This window comes from Emydura macquarii, unplaced genomic scaffold, assembly GCF_026122565.2.
Source record: "Emydura macquarii macquarii isolate MOO-44397 ecotype Brisbane River unplaced genomic scaffold, CSIRO-AGI_Emac_v2 contig_1390, whole genome shotgun sequence".
In the NCBI taxonomy this organism is placed as follows: Eukaryota; Metazoa; Chordata; order Testudines; family Chelidae; genus Emydura; species Emydura macquarii.
This window is the reverse complement of record NW_027131527.1, coordinates 7786446-7813522: the sequence shown is the minus strand read 5'-3', so window position 1 is coordinate 7813522 and position 27077 is coordinate 7786446. Positions and strand designations below refer to the sequence as shown.

Below are 27077 nucleotides of genomic sequence, written 5' to 3'. Positions count from 1 at the left end.
TGAGCTGATATAACCACACCTCTGTGGTAACTGAGGTTTGGGGCAAGAATAGAGAGTCCAAAAGCCATATTGACTCTACCACCACCATCCTGAAAAATCAATTTTATTTTCAATCATGAAAGAGCAAAAGAATCTGGATCCAGTCCCTTCCCCTTCCATCAAAAGAGCTGCTCTTGGGTTACTACTGCTCTATTGATGGAATACCTCCCATATTCTTCTCGGCTATTGACTTTGTTTGGGGATATGCATAGGGCAGAGAACTCATGCGTATGAATTTCCCTCCTTAGGCTGCCTGGCAGCTCCCTATTGTATTAATGGTACAAGTTCCCTCTTCCTCTTTGTGCACCAGGTGCACAGTGCATTCAGACTACTCACCTGGACTTATGTGCTTTGATCTTTTGATACAAGGGGCCTGTGACTGGGCACCATTGGTGAAATTCTTGGTGAAATACCAAAATTATGCACTATTTATGTTCCATTTTTAACCATTTAGTTTAAATGGTTAAGTGGGACTCAAATGGTGCATAAACAACCAGGCACAGGTATATTTTGGCAGGTTGATTAATTAAAAACATAGAAAATGAAAATATTTGAGGTTCAAAGCTCCAGATAAAGTGAATAAAGTGTATTTTTCCATACACATGATTAGATCTTTAAAAAGTCTATATATCTGTAGATAAATAAAACCAATCCAATAATCTAGTAATGCAATCCAATACAAAAAATTAGCATTCTCAAGATTAGGTAAAATACCAGTGAAGTTGAGAGAAGCTGTTAACATTTTCCCTCTAAACAAAACTGTATAAAATAATTTGAAAAGTTCACAATTAGAATATTGCAAGAAAAATGCCCTCTTCACAAACAGAATACAAAAATTATGACAAAGACAGGAAAAGTCAGCGCAATTCAGAGCTCACTGCCCTATCTATAAAATTCATCTCCCTAGTGAGAGAAAGCAGAGTAATTTATCCCTCTAAAGTCTAAAAGCAAAATTTTAAACATGGTTAAGTGAACTCTCGTTGTTTTTGCTGTATACAGACTAACACGGCTACCCCTCTGGAACTGAACTGGATTTGAAATTTGTCAGGTTTCTTGTGTTGTAAAAAGTTTCCATTGTCTTTTTACATTTTGATTAGTGAGTTTAAAGATTTGCCAAGTAGGTCTAGATTGTTAACAGACCACAACTGTTTAACTTTGAAGACTCTTATTTTTAAGATAAATGCATAGTTCACATTAATAGTCTATGTCCTCATTGTATTTTTTATCTTTTTATTGAAATTTAAATTATTTTCCTTGCTAAGGTTTATTAAAGTACAAACACAAGTCACTACACATATCAATTGAACATAGCATACAAAAATTCAAGTATGGTAACTATTTAAATAATGTTGTGAATTTTGATGAGTTTACAAACAAGAGATACGTTATTTTGATTACCTATCAATTAAATGCTCTAAGATTGTAGATGCAATGTTAGGTAGAGATACTCTCCATTGTAACATATGACCACATATAAATATTAAGGTGAAATTTAACAGACACACAACTTTTTGGAGGACTTTAAGAGAGTAGCAAAACCTATCTTTATTACTGAGACCTTGTTATTACCTTAAATATGGAAAATCTGTTACTCCTCTTAATAATAGCTAAATGAGGAAAGGCTGTGAGAAACAAAATATATCCACAGGCCAAAAACCATTTATCGTTAACAAAAAAAAATTGTCTTAGAGAATAGGGTCAAACTCTCTATTCACATCAAACCCACAACGAGATTCAATATGGCTGTGTAAACATGTCACATGGGATAGTCACATGTGAAGATGCATTTGCATGAGTAATCACACCACTTTCTCAGAAACATTTTTGTGAACACAATTTTTGTTGCACAAATTCACATGAAAAGCGAATAAACGGGGGGATGGGGGGAAGAAGAGGGGGGCCCTGTCACAAAAACAGTTAAGCAAATTCATGATTTCCATTACAACAAATGTTCATGAATCTTTTTCTGCAGTAATTGCCTAGGTCTAATTGCCAATTAGCAACAACTATAGTGGTGATTTTTGCAATGTGTACACTTGCAGACTGGACTGTAACCACTATGATATCACACTGGATGCCAAATAGCCAGCAGATGGTATCATCTGTCAATCACTAAACAACCTGGGCTGAATCTGAACTGGTGACCAAAATGTGAAAGATTACATCCCCTTGAACAATTCGTTCATCCACGCTGTCCTTGCTGAGGCATTTTAACGGAATACTTATGTCTTGTTCTACATTAATGACACGGAATGATTCAAAGAAGACGTTTCTCGTCTTTTTTGACTGATTCCTCACGATTGCCAATTTTTTTTTTTTTAGAGCTGGTTGGAAAAATTTTGACAAAACTTTTTTTGGTCAGAAGTTGCGGGTTCATCCACAGTGAAATGTTTCACAGAAACAGTTCAATTTTCATGATATTCTGTCAGAAACCAGAGAAACCAGACAGATTTTGAAACTTTCATGGTTTCCTGATAGCCTGTCTGCTTGCCTCTTCAGCAGCCTGCCTTACAGGCTAGTGGGGAGCCAAGAACCTGGAAGCCTCAGTTCAGCTCCAAGCTCCTCCTGAAGTGGTCACTGTGTCTGTATTCTTTGGAAGTTCTTGTTGTTTTACTTGTCTAGTATATGAAAAATAATTAGAGGTGGGTGGAAAATGATAATTCTGTTTGTGGAGGATTTAGAAATCTCAAAATCCTCTGCAAAAGGTAACTACTGTCCACTGCCCAGCTCTATTTCGTTATAGGACTAGTCAAGTAAGCCATTAAGAATGCCAAAAGGACACAAAGTAACCCATTCAGAAACTCTAGAGAAGCAAAAAAAAAAAAAAAAAAAAAAAATCATACCCAATCACTTTACTCAGAGGTACTTAGCTTCCCCATTGGAAAGGTCTCCTGGTCAACAAAATACTGCCAATCTTATTCTCTTCCACTGCGTTATAAACATTTGCACATAACAAAAAGAATATTGCACCAATCTACATGAACATTTTTAGCACGAAAGATGTGCTACAGTCATAGATATAGTACTTAGTCATCTGCATCTTGCAACAATCTGATGGAATGCAGATTGGCATTGCCATTAATATACTGCTTACCCTTCAAGTCATAGTCTGAGATTCTGAGCTGCTCTGTATTCAGCAAATAAGCATGCCATTACCAGAAGTCATATATGCAAATATAGAAACCAAGCAGCTTTCTAAATAAAAAATATATACATAGATGCATTCTTGTTGTGTATCAGCTCTTGAACAGCCCTAGAAATGGTTTACCACAAACACTTTTGGTCAATTTTATCTCTCTCGCAGAGTCAACAAATGCTATGCCAGCTACACGTTTGGAACAGATCATTTTCATGATTTTGAATTTTGACCTTAAAAAAATCAAACAAATCCACATTTTCTTCTAAGGGCTTTATCCTGCAAGGTGCTGAGCACTCTGGCCCCAATCCAGGCAAGCATGTAAGCATGTGCTTAACTTCAAACATATGAATAATTGCATTGAACTGAACTATTCACATACTTAAAATTAAGCACTCCATTAGGCCTTGGCTGGACTAGACCCAGAATGCTTAGCAGTTTGTAATTAGTAAATCCTTAGTAAATTAGTCTGTCTCTTTCCTGTTTCAATCTTCTCTTTCATAGCTTGTTGCACACTGCACACTCATGCACAGAAAAATATTCTTATGAGCTGGGTGAAACCTTGTTATGAGATAAGTTAAAACCTCATTAAAACTGATGCATGAACACACCGTTCACTTAAGATAGTTTTAATAAACACTTTCGGAGCCATATCTAAAACAAAGATGCCCAGAAAATAGAACCATGTGAGTGGAGAGTTCAAACGGCTATTGTAAATAGGTATGTCTGTGAATTTGAGAGTATGGGGGGTGAGGGAAGGCAGAAAAGAAAGAAATTAGGAGATAGAGAGAAAGAAACACAGACAGCCTGTAAGAGCAGCTGAAAGCATGGGGTTTGACCCTGGAAGATACTTGAGGAGAGGTTTTTGGTCAGGTGTGCAGAATGAAAAGCGTGTTCTTGGTGCTGTAAGCAAAAGAAGCTGTTTGCTACTATTTGATTCCTTCTGTGTTCAGAGACACAGGACCATGTACATTCCTTGTAAATAAACAAGACTGCATCAAGGAAATACCTGACTATCACCAGTTTCTCCTCCTAACTGGAGCATCCTCAAGGACCCCAAACTTTGATTAGATGCTCAGGTCAAAAAGGGGCAACAATATGCTAACTGTAAATATATACATTTAAAAAGTCCTCTTCCGACATGTTCTAAAGCTGGAATTTTCAAAAGTGCTCAGCATTGGTCCTGAAATCCCACTGAGGGCTTTTGCAAAGTCTACTCCCAAAACTCAGGGAATCTTAAAACAGTTGCAGCCATCTAGCAACTATACACCACAGAAACATAAGTGGCTGGTATCATTACCCTCTAATTGTATATTGAATATACTGGAGAAAGTCCTTGAAAAACTAGAAGTGTTTATACCTGTAATATAGGCTTAACAAAAGTACTCATTTAAAATCAATACATATAACTAAACAAACATACTATGCCATTACCCTCTACTTTTCATTCAACTTAAAAGGACAGCCCCAAGTCCTTCAGGATCTTTCCACTCACAGCCATAGTATCACACATCAAGACCAAGCCAAGATTTAATGTCACTTATTGTGAAATGAAATATCGTAATCTCTTCATTACTTACTTCAGTGATCCATTCTTATTTTAGTTACTGCACACTTCTGTAACATACCTCAAGAAATCTCTCTCAGATGTTAAAGACCTAACTTACGGCTTGTACACATTAGCACTTACTTCGGTATCACTTATGTCTCTCAGGAGTGTGAATAAGCGACTCCACTGAGCAACATAAGTTACATCGACCTAAGCACCAGTGTGGACAGTACTATGTCAGTGGGAGAAGCTCTCCCACCAGCATAGCTACCGCTGCTCAGGGAGGTGGAGTAATTATGCCAATGGCAGAGAGCTCTCCTGTCAGCATAGAGCATCTGCCCTAGCAGCGCTACAGCAGTGCAGGTACATTGCTACAGCTGTGTCACTGTAGCAATTCTAATATAAACTAGTCCTTTCTGCTTGCTGGTGGTCAAGTTTGTGAAGGGCTTACACTCAACTCAGTGGCATTTCTCGGTCTGTAACTCAACTTTTGAATGCCGCAGCCAATCAATTCCAAAATTTCAGGGCATGTTCTAGGCATCAATGGCCAGACCCATGCTGATTTTGGGAAAGATCAGAAAATTGGAACGGCAATAGTGGACACATGAAGCCCCAGCCAGCTCTTTAATACAGCCATAGCCTCAAGCACCTCTGCAATTATTTACAGATCAATGAACCAGTTGATGGCAACCAGTAACACCTTCCAACATAATGTTACCCTTATTCTCATCACTGCTTCTCCTTCCAAAATGATTTCTCTCTGACAGACAAGGGGAGGGGAACAGAGAAGAGGTATCGGTGGGAAGGAGTGTGTGCCTACAGCCCAGGCATGGGGATGGAGGAGAATAGGAGACCCTAGAATAGGGGGAAAGGGGCACAAAGTACTCTTGGCATAGGAAACACAGAATGGGGGACCATAGTGATGATGGCAGGGAGGAACACAGAACCCCTGGCATGGCAGGGAAGGAGGCAATGGGGCACACAGTATTCCTGGTGGCGGAGAGATTGGGAGATCCCGGTACAGGACGAAGGATGGAATGGTGGAAAAGAGGAGAATGAGGATGCAAAGAGATCCCCTGTCATGGGGGAGAGAGAAATATAGACTCCCTTGGTGAGGAGAGATTGGAGGAATCGGATATCAGAGAATGCGGGAGTGGGGGACGGACACACAGAGCTCATGCATGGGAGAGAGGAAGGGGATAGAGAAGCACACACAGCTCCTGCCATGGAGGGAAGTTGGGATGGGTGTGCATGCAGAGCTGTTGGTAAGGGGGAGAAGAGGAGACTCTGATATGGGAGACCCTGGATGGGGGGCACACAGAGACTCTGGCAGGGAGGAGGTTGGCAAGAGTTGCAGGGAATACCTGAAAAAGATGGGGTGGAAGGGTGGCAAACAGAGTGCCTGTGGTGGGGAATGGAGGAATACAAGGACATCCAGAACGTACAATAAGCTTGGCTCACGCAAGCTACCAAGTGTTAAATCTCCTAGTTTTAAACAGTCAGAATAGTAAAACTGCTGAACGTCCTTTCTTCAATTTGCTTTGAAGTTTTGACTGAACTGATACCTACAAAACAAAGCCAAGTGCACAAAAAATCAACTCAGTATTTTTTAAAGGCATGAACATTTAAAGATAGTAAACTGTGAAAAGTGTGCACTTAACTAGCTAGTCAGTGAAGCTCTAAGTGTGAACCTAAGGGCTGGTCAATGCTGTCGGGTAGTTCAGACTATGGGGGTGTGAATAGCAGTGTGCTTCCAAGTGCTGTGCTGTAACTCCCCCGTGTGGATGCTACTGTTGCAAATGTAAAGGTTCCTACTTCACACTGAAGTAGCCCTGTTTGAAGGGGACTACGTTAATGCAAACTAGGAACCTTTTAGTTCACGCCCACGGAATCTACACAGGAGAGTTACAGTGCAGTACTTTGGTGCACACTGCTATTCAAACTCCAGTTCTCCAAATTGGCATGCCAGACAGATTCTTTATGTTTAAGGAAATTTTCTAATACACATGATCAGTGTGTAAATGTGTGCAAATGTTCAGTTCAAAATGTCAAAATTAATTGATTAATCAAAACCATTTTTTCACACCAATTAAAATGCACTATTCCTAGGATGATTATATCAATATCAAGTTTCAAATTTCAACTCTTGTCTAAAAAAGTTTTAGTAGAAGCTTTTACAATATAACAAGCATATCCCCACCCCTGAAACTCAAACACTGAAAAAAGATACTATTCAAACTTAAGAAAAAAATCACATTTGGGTAGAAAACAATCATAGATAAATTCACCTCAAAAGCTTAACGTTTTTGCAGGGTAGGGGCACATGGAAACAGGACATTATAGGGGGAATTGTTCTGGAACTCTAAGAGTACTGGATGATATCTAACAATTGCTATAATATTGAACGTGCACTGGCATTAAATATAATCTTAAATATTGTTATTGAAACCTGACCCACTATGACATCTTTAAAGAAAATTATATTGTATAGTTCTACAAGAAGTGAAATTTAGCTAGTCATCTGGGCCATAAAATAGCAGATTACTCCATCATGCTGGCTAGAGCAACTAGGAATAAAACTAGATTTACCAACCACATTATTTTTATGAGGAAATGTTTCAAAGCACACATCATCCCAAAAGACTTTAGACTCATTCCATCCAAATATACACTATGAAGAGCAGCAAAAACATGGACTGTGTAAGGTACAATTTGTAAACGTTGTGAAAAAAATATTACAAGACATGCTGTAATATATCATTCTAAGTAAAATAAATTAACTGAAGACAGAAATAGAAAATAATAAAAACTTCTATGCAATTCATGTATTAACAATTTAAACCTTTGTTATGAGATCTGACGTGTTAATGGAAACTGCTCCACTAAATCCCTGTTCATCAAGATTTAGTCTGTACTCCATTTGCTCTCTCTGAATTTGCAGGCTAACATAAGTACATTAAATCACACGCTGGGATAGTGAAATTTCTGTACTTGGTATGGGGAAAACAACACCTTAATGAAAATCTTCTTGAAGTTAAAGGTGGTAGGTTAGCTCACTGTAATTTTTGTATTTGCATACCTAGGCTCTAATACTGCAATGAGCTGTGTAGAGCACAATGATCTGTCCCAGAGAGTTCACTGCAGAATTGAGAAACTAATTTATAAGTAATTCATGCAATTTCATGTACAAATCCTGTGTCTGCATGAACAAATATCAATTTGTATATACAATTAGCATATACAAATTAAATTCATATTTACATGCCTAAATCTTTTAAATATCAAGCCCAGAAAATTCATAGCACTACCATTTTGACATTGAGTTCATTGACATCAGTGGAGCTAAGCTGATTTACCTCAGCCAAGTATCTGACCCATTATCTTTAGAACATCTTTCTATATCCAACGGGAGAAACCCCAATACAATAAGAATACTGTTTATAAGGGAAACATCCATATGCTGGTAAAAAACACACACACACACACACAAAGGGATTTACACAACTATCCTGTATCTTTACACCCCTCTGTAATTCTTATACTGTCATGTTCATCAAAAGACACACATATATACAATTTTTAAGTTTTTGTAGAGCTGGAGCGAAGGAAAAGTAGTGGAGTTGATAATTGGAGAGGTAAGTTTAAAGTCACCAAGCTTGGTTAGATTCATGCTGTGTGTGTTTTATTACCTTACCAAACATACCATTCATCTCTCTTTCAGTTTTGACCTTTTATTTCTATGCAACATGGGCACGTCAACCAATACTTTTCAAAATATTTTAGCTGAAGTGAAAATATAGAACAAAAACTTATTATAATTAGTGTTTTTAACATAAACCGCCAATGCAGACTGCTCTTAAAGAGTTAAAGTGTTGGTTTTATTACTACTAATTTTCATAAAACTACAGTATAATTATAATATTAGTCCAACCATGATGGATTATGAGTTGTATTTATGCAACTGAAATTATGTTAACTGGAATGACCAGTGATACTGTATGAATAATCTAACTTCCATGATTCATTTTCCATTTCTAGCTTGATTGTTTCTACACAGGAAGTAATATGGCCATTTAGCAATAACTGCAGTGAAAGATCAGAAATGAAATCTACTGAGAATACAATTGTTTGCATAAGGGGAAATTAAACTTCAGTAGTCCTATAATCCACTGCTCCAAGATTCTTCTGGGAATTACATGTTCCAATTTCCCTAAAAGGATCTCTGTTTATAAAATTATCCCTGTTCTGACTCGTAATGATATATCTTTTGAGATAGCATGTGTTGTGGTTAGAACACGAGAGACTTTTAGTCAGGAGATACAAGTACTGTTCTCAGTTCTTACGTGCTGTGTGACCTGAAGCAAGTCACTTATGTGATTTGTCTCAGTTTCTACATTTGTAAAATTGGGTTAACTGTAACTAATCCATATCACCCTAGCCATGGTTATCAGCGTGGTGCACACGATCGCCATTTAGAACCTTGCAGCCCCTCTGAGGACAGAACTTGGATCCTCTAGCTCCAAAATAGGCCCTTTCCACTTGAGCTAAAAGAGAATTTCCTTCAATTGTTAGCAGCAGAGAGCTTACAAAACAAAACTGATGCCACCTGATTCTATCCAGTTGAGGGCAGTGGTGCATATACACTCTGTCCAGTTCATTACAATATTTATCTCCATATCAGGAGGTTTGCTAGCCTTAATTCATTAGAGTTTGTAAAGAACTTTAAAACTTTCTGATGTGAGGGGATATTGAAGAGTGAAGTATACTTTTAATTTATAGTATTCTAAAAAAGTTCATCATCAAAGACAGTTCTCACTTCTGCAAAGACAATGGGCCAAATCCTGGTCCACTGAAATCAATGGAAAAGCTCCCACTGACTTCAATGGCGCCAGGATTTGGATCAATGTTTTTGTTTTTTTTCTTTAATCAAGATTGTGACTCCCTTGAATTAATGAACATGGGAGACAGGTAGAATTGCTTGCATTTGAGCTGTGCTGTGACTGTTGGATTTGAAACTCATCAGTCATTCAGACTGGCTGGTTCAAAAAGGAGGGGAAATACAATGTTGGATGTTAAGGATGGAAGCATTCCTACTTCTCAGAGCCAGCACCCGTGGACCTTCCTAGCCTCTTATTCACCATATGGACGTTGGGAATTGAGAAAGCATATCACCAGGGTCCAGGGTACACAGCTTCACATTTGGTTGCACCCGATAGCACTCATCTTCATATTTGCGAAGCTAGGAAAGAATTCTGCCACCTTGGGAGACTGGCTTGAACCAGTGGGTTCTTCTCCCTCCTCACTGCATCCCTGTGGGAACTTGCCAATAGGGGACTCTTATTGGTTGGCCTGATTTTGTTTGTTTTGCCCACATAGTTTTAGTGATTTCCCCATTTTGGAGAGAACACTTACGTGGCTGGGACAGCTTTAGAATGCTTGCCCTTTTTCCACATTTGTCACAACTGTCCAGTAAGGAAATTGTTTTAGCCCCAAATACCAAGCTCAAGCGCAGATTGGATACAAAAGAGATCTATGGCAGACATCAGTGACAGCATCACTGGAGGCAGAGCCCTTTACTGAGCACAGGTAGGAGGCACTTGTACCAGCAGGGCTTATACGCCTTCTATGGGGGATGAGCTTTGAGTGGGGATCTTGTTGTTAGAGGTACCATAGTCTGGTAGGCTTGAGGCATGACTGTGTATGTAGACAGTTTTAATAGAGGCAGACAGCCTCGTTGTTTAATGGACTGTAGGAACATAGAACACTAGGTAATGCTTTGCTTTCCAGATAAAAATTGGAAATGAAATCACATTGGAAGCAGAGACCTTCAGTTATATATTAGGCCTGATTCTCATCACAAGGTAAATGTACGCAAATATTTGTATACTTTTTTATTCAGTAGTTGGAAAGCTTTAAATTATAGCTTATTAGAGAAAGTGTAAGAAAGCAAAGAAAACAACAATATATAACTATCAATATTTATAGAGCCCTGGAGTGTGATCAGAGCTGTACAATACGGAGATGATTACATAACTGCTGCCCCAGAGCCTTATAGTCTAAAAGAGAGACAGACAGGCAGGCACATAATACACCAGATTGCCAGAGGAAGGTATTCAAAACAAGTTCAAAACTGGTGTGAATTTTTGTTATGGTAGAATTTCTGTAAATTAGATTTGTTGCTATAGAGGATTATCACTGGAATATTTCACACCATAAATTTGTTTTAAAGACAGATTTGACTGTCACAAGATAATTGTCTCCTGATGCTAGATAAATCCCAAGGCAAACTGGATGACATTCATTCGTGACAGTGTTCTTTTCCAATGTTTTTATTCCTACTACACCAAAAGGAGTAATAAGAAAAATGATGTCATTCTGGCTGGTAGACTTGGTTTAGTTGACATTTATTCCCTGTTCCATTATTGAAAAGCTGCATTCTGACTCAGATAATTGATCTTAGCCATTCAGAAATGAGCTTTACATAAAAACAATTTTAAAACATTATTTTAAATTAATTTATAATACACTAAAAACTGTAATATATTCTATAAATTACAAAATGTATGGGTGAAATGATTTAACTGTAGTTTCATTTTTTTTAAAAGAATGTTACCAGTAAACAAGTGTTAGCCCACCATTTACCTGATTAGCTACAATGAAAAAATCAAACAGCATAAAGACTAAGGGTGAAATCCTGACTCCACTGAAGTTAATAGGAGTTTTGCCATTGACTCCTGTAGAGTCAGGATTTCACCTCAGTTAGTAAATGCTAACAAGTTCTGCTATATATATATATATATATATATATATATATATATATATATATATATATATATGTTACAAATAAAATGCAGTATTCACTAAAATGCTAATGTCTACTTCAAGAAACAAACCTTTCATCTGTTTTATTAAGCCAGTCAGAAAAAACTGGATAGTACCTTTTGTAAACACAAACCTGCCAGCTTCAAGTGTAAAGGAAAAATATTGAAGATTTTTTTCCTTTTAATTCTTATTGCCATTAATATTTATAAGCAAAAACTCAACCTATTTTTAGCAAAACAACTGGATTGCCTCCGCACATGAAAAAGGTTTTACACTTTTATTTCATCTATTGTGAAATATATCGTCAATAAGCACAGTCAAGCAGAAATAAACAGATTTGTGGACTGAACCTGAACATTGATTAAAGGCTAAATCTTGAGTCAATGCATTTTTGCTATAGGTGTGCGCATGCACACATAAAAATTAAGATACATGTGACAAACTTAATCAACACAATTAACCACCCTTATCTGAGTGCCTAAGAAGTCCTGCATGCCTAATTAAAATGTTCCTATACAATCAATATAATTATCTGTTCATAGTTACCATTAAAAATAATATGTCTAAGTGTATTAGATCTGTGGTCATCATGGAGTTACTGTATGTAATCTTTTTTATTTTGATCACTGATTTTCTAAAGTGGAGTCATGCATTACCTAATTAAAATCCTGAAGATCATGATTATAAATACTGTAAATGAAGATTTTTTTGATTCAATAGAGTTAACATTATAACCAAGAAAACCACATTTATTATTCTAAACCCAAAACTCATTTTGGAGACATATCACTGCATCTAATTTTTATTCTTTAGTCTGATATTCTGTACTCTTGTACTTGAGCAATTTTGACCAAATTGCTTTGAGTCTTATAAAACAGAGGTCACAGGGCATGCATCAAATAATTCTGCTTAATCAGTTCTAGTCATATAAATTACTTACCTCATCACCTATCACAAGTTCTTCCCTCGGACTGTGGAAAAGATATTCATATAGTTTATAGTGTTGAAATAAGCTGGGAAAAAAGAAAAAAGAAAAAATGTAGCTCCAGCACAGCAACAAATCTTTGGACAGGAAGTATTCTAAAACATATTTGTTACCCTCTGAGTTATTCTCTAGGTCAATGACAGATACCTCAGCACTAATAAAAAGAGAAACCCATTGAGCTCTAACTCTAGCTACAATATGTAGCCATTTCAAATATTATAAGATTCATATCGAACAGTTATAATAAACTCAATGTGACACTTCCAATAGTATCAGCCCTACCATTGTGAAACTGAGTTTTAGGGAGCTTAATATTCTGCCCTGAAAAATGACTCAAAGTAATCATTATAAGGGCATAATTTGACCTGCAGGATCTTTATTATTGGTAATGGTATAGGTGCAGGAAATGAAGCCAATTTGACTTTCACATCCCAGGATGGCAGTATACTGAGAAAGTCTGAACTGGAAAACCTGAGAGGCAACAAAGATGGAAGCACATGAAGCCATTTTTACATAGTCACTTTTCAGATTAGAACTGCATTTTAAACTTCAAGGTAAGTATTTTCTCCAGACTGAAACTTATGTTATATTTATTCTATAAATAGAAACACTAGGCAAAACTTGATAAACATAAGTTGGGTTTTCTTATTTTGTGTCAGAATACAAGAAAGGATACATTTCTTACCTCTTTGTTTAGGTTTGTTTTCCCCAAGCAACTGGAGAAGACAGCATATCAATAATATTAATTCAGATGACATACTCTCAGAGACCAGGGACTGACATGGAGTTTTGAATATTACAACAAAAGTAACTTAAAAGAGACTTTCACATTGGACTATAATATTTAAATATTAATCTTCCTTAATATATAAATTCACTTATCTTCCACACGTTTTAAATAATTTTCTTTGCTCCTTTTTTTAAAATGATCAAAGACACAATACTTGTTTAATCAAAGATGGACTTTATCTCACTCCATATGTTTCTATCTACAGTACTTATTCCTGTGAAGTTGTAATGCAGAATTTCTGACATCCATCACAATACTAAGACATACTGACGGCAAACACAGATGACTTCATAGCAAGTTCAAGCAAAAGTAGAAGTTAACTTCAATGCAGGCTAGGAACATAACCTCTCTTCCAAGAGTTCATTCTATTCACACAAGTAGTAATCATGGAAGCAAAAACAGGAATCAGATAATTTCTCTGTGAGTCTGACTCCTGCCCTTCCTGTTTTGTAAGAAAAAGTTGATATCATTAAGTACCTTTACTTATAGATTTTCAACAGGAAATCTACCATCCATCCTTAAAAATGCGATTGTCCAACCAGTAATAAGGAAGCTATCACTTGGTGTTAGAGACCACGCTAATTATTGCCCAGCATCTAAACCTCCCACCTCATTTCTGAGCCAGCTAATCAAGAAGTTAGCAAAGACAGTTGCTTAAGGCCACCTTTCAATTGTTAATACCTTGGCTCCCCCTCATTCAGGTTTTAGGCCAAGGCAATGGTATTGAGACAGCATTTATGCTAATGGATAGCCACCCTCCTGTCCACAGATAGGAATGTACATCCAGATTCATCCTGTTGGATCACACCTGCAGCATTTGGTATCACTGATCACCAAATACTCCTGTCCTGGCTTCAAGAAACTGCAGCTGTGAATAGAAACACCTTGAAATGGCTGGGTCTTTCCTTACAGAAGGTCAATATGGGCAAATGCTCCTTCACCTCACCAAAGCACTCACCTATGGAGAGCCACAGGGCTCAGTCTTCTCCCTTATGTTATACAAAATATACATGAAGACATTTGGATTAGTTTTTAATTCTCTCTTGCAAGTGATTTTAAAAAGTTTGGACAAATCAAAGAAGCTCCTCCTCCTTCCTTCAATTACGTGCTGGGAAAAGGAGCTCAGGAATGTGCTTGCTACCTCAAAAGTGCTAAACATTTCTATTTCAGGATCAATTATACATTAATTCTTAAGGTAACAGGCAAAGCAAGTGTGTGCAATTTATAGTGCTCTTCTCTCCTTCACAGTGTCACCACCTTGGATTTTGCATAAAATGCTAACTTTGCGAGTAATAGCATGGGAGGTATAGTAAATGTCTAAAACAATATGTAGCTTTCAGTAATAAAGTTTTCTTCATCTGATTGTGAAAGACACTCCCCCCAAAATACCAGAAGCAACCCTGTCTCTCAATACAGAAACAGCTGACTGACGGGCTGGGAGAGGGGGTGGGGGGTGGGAGTAGAAATTTCTAATGCTAACAAAACAAACATTTTATAAACACTTCTAACAATATGGAAGAAATTAGAGTAATTAGTTTAGAAGGAAAAAAGATTAACCCTCCTTAAATATTCTTTCATAATACTGTAGAGGGTAGAGAATTCTTGTTCCTCTCCACAGGCATGCAATAGTAAAGTATTGGAAACCTCAGAAACACTTCTGACAAAGTGGGTTTCTGCCCACGAAAGCTTATGCCCAGATAAATTTGTTAGTCTTTGAGGTGTCACAGAACTCTCATTATTTTGCTGAAAACAGACTAACACGGCTACCCCTCTGGAACCCCTCAGAAACACTGTTAGCATTTAATGAGGAATATTCCATCAGTGCAGGAACTGAGCAAGACAGCCATAAAGCTGCCTCCCCAGGCCCCACTTATGAGCCCAGGCATATGGCCAGGTCAGGGTGGAGCCACAACACTGATGGTCACAAGATTCTAAGCAGTGCTGCAGCCCATAGACCAGGCCAGGGAGGCTGCTGTAATTAGACAAGACCTCAGGCCAGTCCAAATTATACTGGTGGAGTTCAGAATAAGGAGGACACAGAGGTAGCTTTACCTGTGCCTTTTGGATAATAATAATAATAATAATAGTTTCCAACAGACCTGTACAAATGCATTTGCAAAACTTATAAATGTATGTTTACATGTGTGCAAACAATTTTGTGCATGCAAGTAGATGAATTCTCAATTTTTGTGGGCAACTTTATGGTGGCTCCTTTGAAAGTTTGTGCATTTAAATGCATCTACTGAGCAGGCCCTACAAAATGTAACTCTAGAATATAATTTTATTTCAGTCACTCTGTTTAATTTGTTAACAAAACCAACTGAGATTACAAAAAAATATAAACAAGAAATTCAGCTGCGTCAAACTACAAATTCTCTTCACCAGACACAGATTATGTGGACAAATAATTTGATCTACAGTATGTGGCATTCCATTTATTTAGCTACAATTTTTCAGCTCAGATTCCTGCCGTGTCCTCCATTTAGTGAGATATAAGTCTGTGTTTATACAGGCCTCATAACTTATCTGAAACTAATTCAGATGATTTTAACCTTCAAATGATTCTGACCCTCTCCACCTCCTCTGCCATTTTTGGTAACATTTTAGCGTGGATCATTTGTAAATGATAAAAAGCATGTCACTAGCATTGTAGACATTTATAAGTGAAATATCTTGTTTATATTATTAACACAATTAGCTTTAGACCTTTTTATTTTATGTTTTTATTGAAAAGGCCCAAAAATGAGCCAGATTGACAGTGCTGAACAATCAAATCTTCTTTTTATACCCACAAAATATTTCATGGTATATTGCAGCAGATTACATCTTATATAGAGAACATTTTATGATATTCATGATATAATGATTTTGTTAGTTCTGAATTTATTCTTTAATGGAACTATTTTTAGCCTGGCACTGTAATCCTATGTTAAGAACAAAAATTATCTGTTTAATGCTCTTTAAATCAAATTATATAGCCTGAACAGCCTCAATATTCATCCTCCAACCGTTCTACAGTTTTCTTTCTTCTAAGAGATATAATTTAATGTGCATTTTCTTTGTTTCTGTTATTAGTGATTTTTTTGGGCCCAATGCTAGTAACAATTGCACACGATTGATTTTACTCATGTAAGTATTTAAAGATTAGGACCTTTTATGATGGCATGTAAACACATGAAGGTGATTAACACTGACATTTTGCTAGATCAGCTGTTTCCTGGAAGAAAATGGTAAGAGATAAGTTGATGTGTATTTGCAAAAGGGAGACAAGATGAAAAAGAAGATACCTGTCATCTTTCACCAAACCAAGCCTAAAATTATTCCATTTATAACTGAATCACTAAGATAACTCTCTACTCTTTCTTTCCCCTCTCCATTCCTCACCAGAAAAAGAGGAAAACTTGCTGTTACCCAGTTGAAGAATAGAGAATCTTCACCATGAAGACCATGGAATAGGAGAGAGTGTTACTCTAAACTTTGAAGTCATTGGCTTGTATATTTGAGGCCAGAGCCTTGCTATTTAAGTATATGGGGAGGAGGGGGAGTTAATTTAGTGTGCAGGAGTTTTTGGCAAAGTTTGAACAGGTTAAACTAAATAACTCTCTCATTTTATTGGCAGATCCTTTACAGTGCTGAACTATTAGAATATGAACATAACTGACACTGGAAAAAAGAATACCTGATCTTCAAGTAACTGATTATAGCCTTGGCTTGATCAACTCTGAAGAAATCCAAGCCACCACTTTTTTCTGAATGAGACTCTCCTATTCCAGCCATTGATCTCCCAAGTTCTTTTATATTGTCTTCTAGCGTCATATGTTTGGCTGCAATTCAATCCAGAAGAACAAAAACTAAACATAGAATGTGACAGATGTTTTCTTGTCATAGTATTGAGAAACTTTTTTAAAGATTGGAATCTCCCTCCTCCAGCTGCTCATTCAATCTTAGAGTTCACCTCCCCACTCATCTCCTTGCCCCAGTCTCTTTGCCCAATCAGTCACAGTTCTCTCCTCTCCCCATCCCCTCACTGGTTCTCAGTCCCAGTCTCCTTGCACAGAGAATCCCAGTCTTCCCCTAGCTTTCAACCCCCCATCTTCTTGCTAACCGGTCTCAGACTCACCCTCCACCCCAGCTTCTGGTCCCAGTTTCTCTGTCCCTACCACCCCCCCTCCCCAGTTTCCAGTTCCTGTCTCCCAATCCCATTCCCCTCCTCCAGGTCCAGTTCATGTCCCCATTGCATTTGAATCTTGCATCTTTCTTCTCCATGCTCATTCAAATGGGGGATGGTACGGTCACTGAGATCACAGGAGACAGACTCCCTTGTTCTCAGATCAGGTGTCTGAACCTGGCTTAGCTTGCAGCAGAACAGCAACCTGCCTGGAAAATACTGGTCAGCCACAGGATGGAGCATGCTCACTGGAGACAAAATCTTCAGTGAGTTAGCTGCTAAAATCTAAAAAAAGTCTCTACTGAGCATATGTAAATGGTGATTTTTTCGAAGGCTTATAACTTGGCCAAATTTGGGCAGATTTTCACAAGCAAAGCAAAAGACATCTCTGACACACAGGCCACCCTCCTTCCAAATTTCAACTCTCTGCTCCAAAGCAGGAGGTTGCTACAGCTATTAAAAGACCAAAAAAAAAGATCACCATGATATTTTAACATGGGCAAAACAATTTATTCTTCCATACCCTCATTGAAACGGCTGTGTTAGTTGAAATTTTCAAAAAAAAAAAAAAAAAAAAAGTCAGCCTGAGGCAGAAACCCAGCATGGAAAATTTCAGCCCAAAAGGTTAAAGCATGGCAAAGTTTTAAGCAACTGAAAATAGGGTCTTATAATGAGAAGTGTAAGGCAACCTTAATAATAGGCAGCACTACCACCCCTGCCTATAGTACACACACATACACACACACACAAAAAAACTCATTTCTGACACGTCTCCATTCTTCTCCATATTAGTACAGTTAATTCATGTTAAGATATTTGTGTAGTGGAGACTCTGCAACAAGACAACTGGAATTCCTAACTTAATTATTTTCCTAACCATGAAGCATATGTACATTCTGGCAAAATTCCTAGTTAATTCTATTCAAGGACCTTTGTAAGGTAAGAATATGGTAAAAAGTTATGAGTTTAATTTAAAAAAAATTCACCTATTCTATTATGAAGGAATCAAAATTTAACTGCTGCCAAGAGTTATATCCAAAATACAGTGTACACGGCATGCTGATACTCAGAAGAAAATGAATAGTTTAATAATTATTTCTAATTAAAAGTATTAACCATTTACATTAAAAAATAATTTAGAGAAGATGCTCATTTTCTGTTCAAATAAATATTTTTAAGAATTATACTTACTGTTGAGGTTCTCCAAAAGAAAGTTTAAGATAGTCATGAATCCAGAGAGCTGTATATGAGTGAAGTCCATCTCTTTTGCCCACCAAAAGCCTGACACATAATAATCTAGTAAAACAGCTTCCTTCAAAGATGTCTTAAGTTGTCTGAAATTCAGAAACTCTTCCAGTTTTCTGTGGTAGAAAGTGAAGTATAAAATCAAGTGAGAGATTTCAAAAGTTTGACTTAGTCTGCCAGCAATCATATATGCATTCCTGGGTCAGCTATATCATTTAGTACATTAATGCTGTTCAGAGGACAAATCAGTAATTAGAAACATAAACCTAATTATCCATGTTTACTCAAGCATTGTTTAAGTATATTAAAATCTGATTTATGAAGATACTATGTTTAAATGTAAGTTATGAAGAAAAAATGTTAGGACTGACAGTCTGTATATCAATGGGTGCCACTTGAGCATATTTTTACTGATCAAGGATATCCTTTCTTGCATCTTTAGGGCAAGATGTGGTTCCACATAGTCAAAAATTTTCTATGTAACAAACATGTACCAGATATAAAGGAGATCCAAAATTCACAAATCATTGAATGAAATGAAGCTGAAAATGCAAGAAAGAATCAACTTTTATTTTCTTGGGAAGTTTTAGGGTGAAAGGAGACTAGAAAGGAAAAATACTGTAAACATGTCTTCACATACACTTACAAAGTAAGCTTCAGTGCAACTCCATTTCCTACAGAAAGGTCCTAGTTGCAGCTCCACCTGGGAGCATAGTTGAGATTGGTGTTGCAATGCCATGACTCAGACAGCATGATAATGTGACACTTGCTTTTATAATAATGATAATGAACAAAATACTCACTGGTGAAGATAATTAATCTTACTATGTTGCACTAAGAAACCCGTCTGGAACACTCAAACAAAATGAGTCAGGTAGGCAGTGTTAAAATGTAAATTACATTTAGGCTAGAGGTATAGATTTGAGGTCAAATCAGGGTTAGGGTTTAGGCTCAGAATGGATGGTGCCAAAAATCCCACAAGTCATTCGTGTGCAATGTCAGCAGCAAATGGCAGAAGTTTCATCCCACTATTTATTGTTGCAAGGTATCCTAGGATACCCATCCCACTATTTATTGTCCTAGGGTATCCGTGGGAGGCCACAGCCATCCAGGCACAGGCCCGTACCCTAAACACTGACCTCCTCCTGCCATGTCCTGACAATGCAATTTCAATGGAGCCATGTTCCAAGGCTTTCCCTTGACTGCAACAGCCCCCACAGCCCATCAGGGAGCAGGGAAGTGACTACATAGAATAGAGAAAACATTCTAGGCTGTATTTTTTGTCAATATAATTTCATATTCAGTATTCTTTTTCTTAGTATGTTTAATATGGCCAAGCATCCAATTTGCCTTTTAACTGCCGCTGTACTGATTAGGCATTTTCACTGAATTTTCTCCTCTGATTTAAATCTCTTTTCTTAGTGGTTCCTGCAAATTCATCAACACAAAATTTCTTTGCCCATGCTTACATTTTTTTAAAATTCAGTTTCATCTGTAATGAAGCTGTCTAACATTCAACATGTTTAAATCCATCTGGAGTTTGTCACAATCCTCCAAATCTTTACTAATGAACACCACAGTGCTATTAGTAACTTTCACCAACTCACTGTCCACTTCCTCAGTCATCCTATTATTGACTCATGGGCATCCCATAACTATTTATCTCTCTCAACTCTGAAGACCAGCCTTCAATTACTACTCTTTATTTTCATTGTGACAAGTTTTTAACTGATAAAAAGGCTTTGCTCTTTAACTCAGGTTATTCATTTTCTTTAATGTTCCTTTAAAAACAAACCTTACATTATTTCTGAAAATTCAACTAAATAATACTATGTAAAATTATCAAAAGTGCCTAAGTGGTTTAGAAGCATAAGTTCCATTTTCAAAAGTGACTTGGGTACTTAGGGGCCTAAGTCTCTTGAAAGTCAATAGGGCTTAGATTCCTAAGTCACTTAGGTGACTGAAAAATTCTCATAATCTTTATATTTTTAAAAGAACTAAGTGTAGAAAGGAGCCATTTTTCCTTAGAAAAGCCATGCTCTTTTGATCACATTCATTTATGTGGACTGTATTCAAATGTAGAATTAATACTATCCTTTTTTCTTTCATTTGTTTTTCCACCTTAATGTAATGAATTAAAGGGGGACAGGATTGGGACTTCAGTTTGCAATTCTGCCAATATGCCTCAACCATGTTTTAGAGAAAATAGTTTAGATTGTGTGTTCTCCCAGTCTTTGGACTCTCAATTAAGACAGCCAGTAAAGGTGCCAACTGTGATAATTGTTTCTGCTTCCCTAAAAAATCTGAATCTCTGCTTCTTTTTCTTCCCTAAAAAGATCCTGTACTCTCAGACCTACCAATAGGCAACTAACTATTCTTCATGGTGTTCACAAAACCAGAAAGTTATAATGTTAAAGGATACAAAAAAAAGATGTTTTATTTATCGAAGGCTCACTAGTGGACAATATCAAGAACATAATCCATTAAAGTTTTGTTTAAAACATTCTCTCTCTGTTCTACATGATGAATTTGTACATCTGTACATATACAAGTCATTTAAAAACATTTAGCCATATACTGAAATGGAGGTGGAGTGCAGCCAACTGTGAACTTTCCAAAGTTTGAAACAGTCCATATCCTCTGTCTTGTAAGCTTTTGCCAACATTATGCTTTCACAATCAGTATTTCAAGGGGAATTAGGTTTTTCTGATACATTACAGAATATTGAAAAAATGAGTGTGTTTGACAAACTGTACACAAGAATGATTGGCAAAATAATAGATTTTTTATATATGTTCTATTGTGACTATTATGGAAGGTGCTATGCTGGTAGGCAGCAGTATAAAATGTTTAGATTGATAGACAGAACACTGATAGACAGAACACAAAACAAATATAACACATCAGACACATGTTCCATCTAGCACAGTACTCTTTCTCCAACAGTGGCCAGGAAACTTTACACTATATAAAATGATGCCCTATGGTGAGATACAGATGTTTCAATACTGGTACTAAGTTGTTTGTGCTATCTAAAATACCCTTGAAGCATACTCTTTTCAGTGAAATGCAGTACATGTCATAATTTAAGGCCATCTGTGAAAATATATATATCAGTTGAGATGAAGAGAAACACAAAGGTCTCTCAGTGTTTTCCTTTCTAATCTTAGATGAGAGATTTTGACAAGAAATTGTGTTACAGGGCGATAATGAAATTTGGTCTCAATTGACGTGTATGTTTCAGTCTCTATTGCCACAAGTAGGAGATCAATTGTGCAGCATAAAAGAGTAAATGAAAAAAAATAATCTTTTTAATATTAGACGGGGAAAAAATTTCTTTCCAGTTTCTCTGTTGAATCCCATTAGGTCAACAATAGGTGACCTTTTTCCTAACAACAAAAAGAAAGAGTATTTCAAGATAATGAATCATATCTTTTTAATCTTGCCTGAAACATTTGTATTTATCCACCAATTATAGTATTTTCAAAAGCACCTAAGTAACTTTAGAGCACAACTCCAATTGTCTTTAGCTTGCTAAGAATTTGCTACTAGGTGACTTTTCAATAGGACTTGTGCCCCTTAATCATATAGGCACTTTTGAAAATTTCACCCCTGAAACTTAAGGCCAACACATTAAATTGTGGATGCCTAATGCTTGACTCCTAAATCCATATGAAGGTACCTAAATTCTTAAGAAGTTTTTCGCCACTTTCCTAAGTGTCAATTTTCTTTATATCCAAACCTTCAATCTTTTCAGCTTTAAACACTATGGTGTTTAATCTGAAAAATGTTGTCTAAGACACAGGAGGTGGCAGTTTAAAGTGCTAAGTTTTGCCCTATTCTACTCACATTGAAGACCGTGGGAGCTTTACCATTACCTACAGTGGGAGCAGTTAGGTCAACACGTTGATCACTTTTGAAACACATCATACCTAGTATATATTTTTAAATATCAAATATTCAAAAACATAATTTGAAATATCCATACAAGGAAATTGAGCAAAGGAGCAAGAAAATGAAAAGATGGAGAGAATATAAGTGAAAAGTAGATTCTAAGACCAACTTATTTTCTTATTTACTCCATTATTGCCATGAAATCTGCCCAAATGTCCCAAAAATTGGATTAAATCATTATTCACTTAGCATACAAGTCTTCAAAAATGCCATTTGTCCACATACATAAATCAATTCTGCAGTGCTAGCGGAGTTAATTCAATCAGTTTATATAAAAATAATTATCTTGCACAGAGTACTACTAGTATTATTCATTTCTTTTGCAAATGAGATTTTTAATTTCAATAAAATCATGAATTAGTATCACAGTAAAAGATCTAGGTAGTGGCAAGCTCACTATACTTTCCACCACCTCCAACATTTGATTTAACATAGGTCTTTTACGAAGGCAAGACCACAACAAATGATCAATGTCAGTTATCACTCCTGATATCTTCAACAAAAACCCTTGACAGATAAACCACACAAGTTTTCTTTCACCAAGACACAAGCACCAGCATTATCTATATTTGTTATATATTAGTTACTTACTTTTGAACTCCTTCTATATTTTGTTCTGACAAAGCACTAATTTGGGGCAGAGAAAGAAACTTCCAAGCCATACTTTCTCTAGCTACCGTATCTTGATCTTGGCTTTCTTCCTACACAGAAAACAGTAGACTGTATTACAAAATCATCTAATTTATACAACATTTTTATCTCAAAGAACTTTACAGAATGTATGTACCAAGATAATTCATCCAACACCAAAACAGAAATGCAGTAGTAATTTGCTGCCAGCAAAACAAGACAGAAACCTAATTTAAGGATGGAGGCAAAGTTAGGTGGATACACGAAAAATAACTTGTTCATATTAAACAAAAGGGGAAATTTTACCACCATCACCACCGCCACCCACACACACCCCTCTCTACCATTATATTTGCTCCATATCCAGAAAAACAAATGTTTGACTTTTCCTTATTCATCTCAGGGGAGTGTTAAACACTAAACCTATTTTTGACAATTTAATTCTATGCAATTAAAAATAAATACATGATTTTTAATAGTCTAACAATAAAAAACTAGAAAATGTGTACTGTGATCTAAATTATGTAACTACTTTTCCCAAGATATATACTCATCATGCTGAAAGTAATTGCTTCCCTGTCATGCATATAAGAAATACTCATTCAAAAATAACATCACAAAGCAGGATATGTGGTTGATTGTGGACAATAAACTGAACATAAATTAACAATGCAATGGTCTTCTAAAGTCAAGGCAAATACTTGACTGGATTATACAACTGATTTCAGTGGGGAAATGTAGGCGGTCAATCAGTAGGCAAATAAAAATGTGTTGTTAATATAGCTAGGCAATGAAACAAGATGTCAAGAAAAGTTATGAAATCACTTTGAGTGACTGACACTTATCTATTGGCTAGTTTACACTACTAAAATGTCCTGTTGCTAATAACAGGTGCAGATGAACTTATGATGAATACAGTTCAAACACAAGCTTCAACAAGGTCAAACTGTGTTTCAGTAACTGTGATTAAACCTTACTGTGAGGATTCAAAGCACTATAAAATGGAAGTGATATCATTACAAAGTTTTAAAATGGAATTGCTGTGTAAAAATGAATATTTACCAACTAATAGTTTCTGGATATTTCCATACTGAAGCAGAAGAAAGCGTTAGTAGTACTAGGACATGATGAATTGTGCACATTTTTATACTCCTAGGATTAGATCTTGTACCACCGAAGTCTATAAGCATTTTTTCATTGACTTGAACGGGGCAGGATTAAGCCTCCTGGAATGAGGCTTGTGCTCAGTTACTCACACAGAGAAATGGAAGATGACTTCCAAAAGTGGCTAAGCTTCAGCGTCACTGACATTCACACTTCAAGGCACCGTACAATTTTGGACTGGTGCTCTGCTAATTCTACCTGTAGCCACAGAGAGACTGCAGAGTACCAATAAAAAGGTATATTACCCCCTGTGCTGCAGCACACTTGTAGTGTGTCTTCCACACGCTGGGAAAGAGTGAATTTCAATTTTAGAGACTATGTGGCTGTGGAAAACAGGACTGTGGGAAGCAATGAGTACCAAAGAACTATTGGACACATTAATATTTGCTGGTTAAGCATTAATCTACTTTTATATGTACGATAGCTGTTATTACTCACTCTTCTTAACTTTTCATTTTATAGTGTCTCCAACTGTAATGATATTGACCTAAAGTACACTCTTTCAAGAGCATTCAACAGCACGAAAGCAATGAAGAAAATAAACACTTCCCTCTGACACAAGTAATGTACGATTGCTATTATTTGTAATGGTAATAAAGCATTTATTATGAAAAAATACTCATGCTTATTAAAGTTGATATTAAACAGAGTACAATAGACTGCAAGATTGAGGCTGCATGATAGTTAGGAAAACAAACAAGTAGCTCAATATACTAACATTTTACAAATACTGAAAAAAACCTCTTGCTTAATTAGAAACAATACTAAGGCTTTCATAAAGTTACTACCAGCGTCACAGGCCAGCACAACCCTTTGATTCATTTTCAACAATGACAGCAAGGCTGAATGAATGGCTGCTACCAGCATTTCTGAAATGTAGTTTAAAATCAGACCATTTTTTCTCTCTCAGAGAAACAAACACGTAGGTATTGTAATATGTTAATTTGCACCATTTTTTATAAAGTAAACATTTAAATATAATTTTACATCTTTAATATTTAAAGCATATAATATACTATAACTGAAATCTGTGGCCTCAACCTAATGGGGACCTCAAATAAATTAACTAAACATGGCAACTAGGTTCCAAAATCTGAAAATGGCACCTCAGATTCTAAGATTGTACACGTGAAAGGCGCAAGCTACCTTTGTAACAGATTTCGCTCTGCCACTTAGTGGGTTTTAGTCGTAATTCCAGTAGCAGTACGAGTTTGTAGCTTGACACTAGTCAAGATACGCAACAAATTGCAACAGAGCTACAAATTGCAGCTACAAATTGCAAAATGGGCAGTAGCTGGTGCCATTACTAGTGAAGAGCATTGGTGTATAACTAATAAGATTCCAACTGACGTTCAGTGTTTAATTGTGGAGAACAGAGCAAATTATTTAGAATGTTAAAAGATTAAACATTCGTAGAATTTAAAACATTACTATTATAGTATCATTTGTAATTTAGTGTTTTGTCTTCCTTGAAAGAAATTATTTAGCTTTGTTGAATACATATTACATCTTTCTGCCTGTTGAATATAGCATTCTGAAACACTTGTTAAGTGTCTTTTGTTATGAGAGCATCAGGTGGAAAAAGCAATCAGCTTGTGCAAAAGGCGCAAGAATCCTTTATCTCTGGAATTCCCCAGGCAAAGCTTCCATGGCACTCAAAAAAAGTTTGCAGGACAGTCATAAGGTTAAACATCAAATATTGAAAAATTCTAGGTCCTAAGTGAAAAACATATAAGCTATGGTGGCTTAAAAAGTACACGATCAGTAATACCAAAGAGGGTCTCTCTCCAGACTGGTATATCCGTGAGGCACATCAGTGAAAATCACTGTTGATATGATACCCTGGAAGGAAACTGAACTATGTCCCTCAAAGGAGACAGAGAAAAGTGAGTGCAAAAGTCTCTGTGCCTCTCAAAGTTATTTATTTATTCACATTTGTATGAAACTACAATAAAAGGTACTCATCTAATGCTTCGGGCAACCATGAAAATCTTTTAAAAAATAAATTAATAACTAAACAACCCATCCATTACCTCAGATCAAATCAAATAACTCAAGTGTGTAGAAACCTGAGATCCTTCTCCAAAACAGTGTCACAGAAGTGCTGGTGGGTTTGACTGTGGACAAAATGGGGGACAAACAACTGGCATCTAAAAGGCTGCAGACCACTTATTAGGCATTTATTTATTAAATTACCTATCAAGTATTTTAAATCCAATATCTGTCTGCATGAAACAATTAATATACAATTCCTAAATAACAAATTTATTTAAAAGTCTCAGTTGTCCACTCCATCACTGAAAAGTTAAAATCAACAGCCACTATTTTTAGCCACTGTACTTGCTTGCTGTCACATAAATAAGGAAGCAAACAAAAATAACCATGTTAATTTCAATTCCATTCAAAAGAGAAAAATTGATGTGTCACACGCGAAGGGCAAAGCCTGTAAGCTAAGAAATGGAAGTTTGTTCTCATGTTTGGTGGGTATAAAAGCAATAAAAAGGAGAACTAAACAAAACAGAAAATACAAGAAGCACTTGGTGTCCTTTTAATAACAAAATACTGGGTTTTTTTAGATGCCACAATTCACAAATC

At 36.5% G+C, this 27077-nt stretch overlaps 1 protein-coding gene across 6 annotated transcripts in view; it reads right to left on the bottom strand.

Moving 5' to 3' along the window:
- CABCOCO1 (ciliary associated calcium binding coiled-coil 1) overlaps window positions 1–27077 on the bottom strand; it is a 218900-nt gene that overhangs the window by 37126 nt on the left and 154697 nt on the right. For 5 of the 6 annotated variants that reach the window (XR_010920639.1, XM_067552571.1, XM_067552570.1 and 2 more), the window contains exons 2-5: window positions 23280–23389; window positions 18681–18850; window positions 17001–17145; window positions 12487–12559 (exon numbers count right to left, since the gene is read on the bottom strand). Coding sequence is in view for 5 of the 6 variants with exons in the window: in XM_067552571.1 (XP_067408672.1) it covers window positions 12487–12559; window positions 17001–17145; window positions 18681–18850; window positions 23280–23389 (498 nt within the window). In the remaining variant the exon portion in view is untranslated. Of the gene's footprint in view, window positions 1–6194; window positions 6290–12486; window positions 12560–17000; window positions 17146–18680; window positions 18851–23279; window positions 23390–27077 lie in introns of those variants that run through there. The other variant, XM_067552576.1, reaches the window with a different exon arrangement.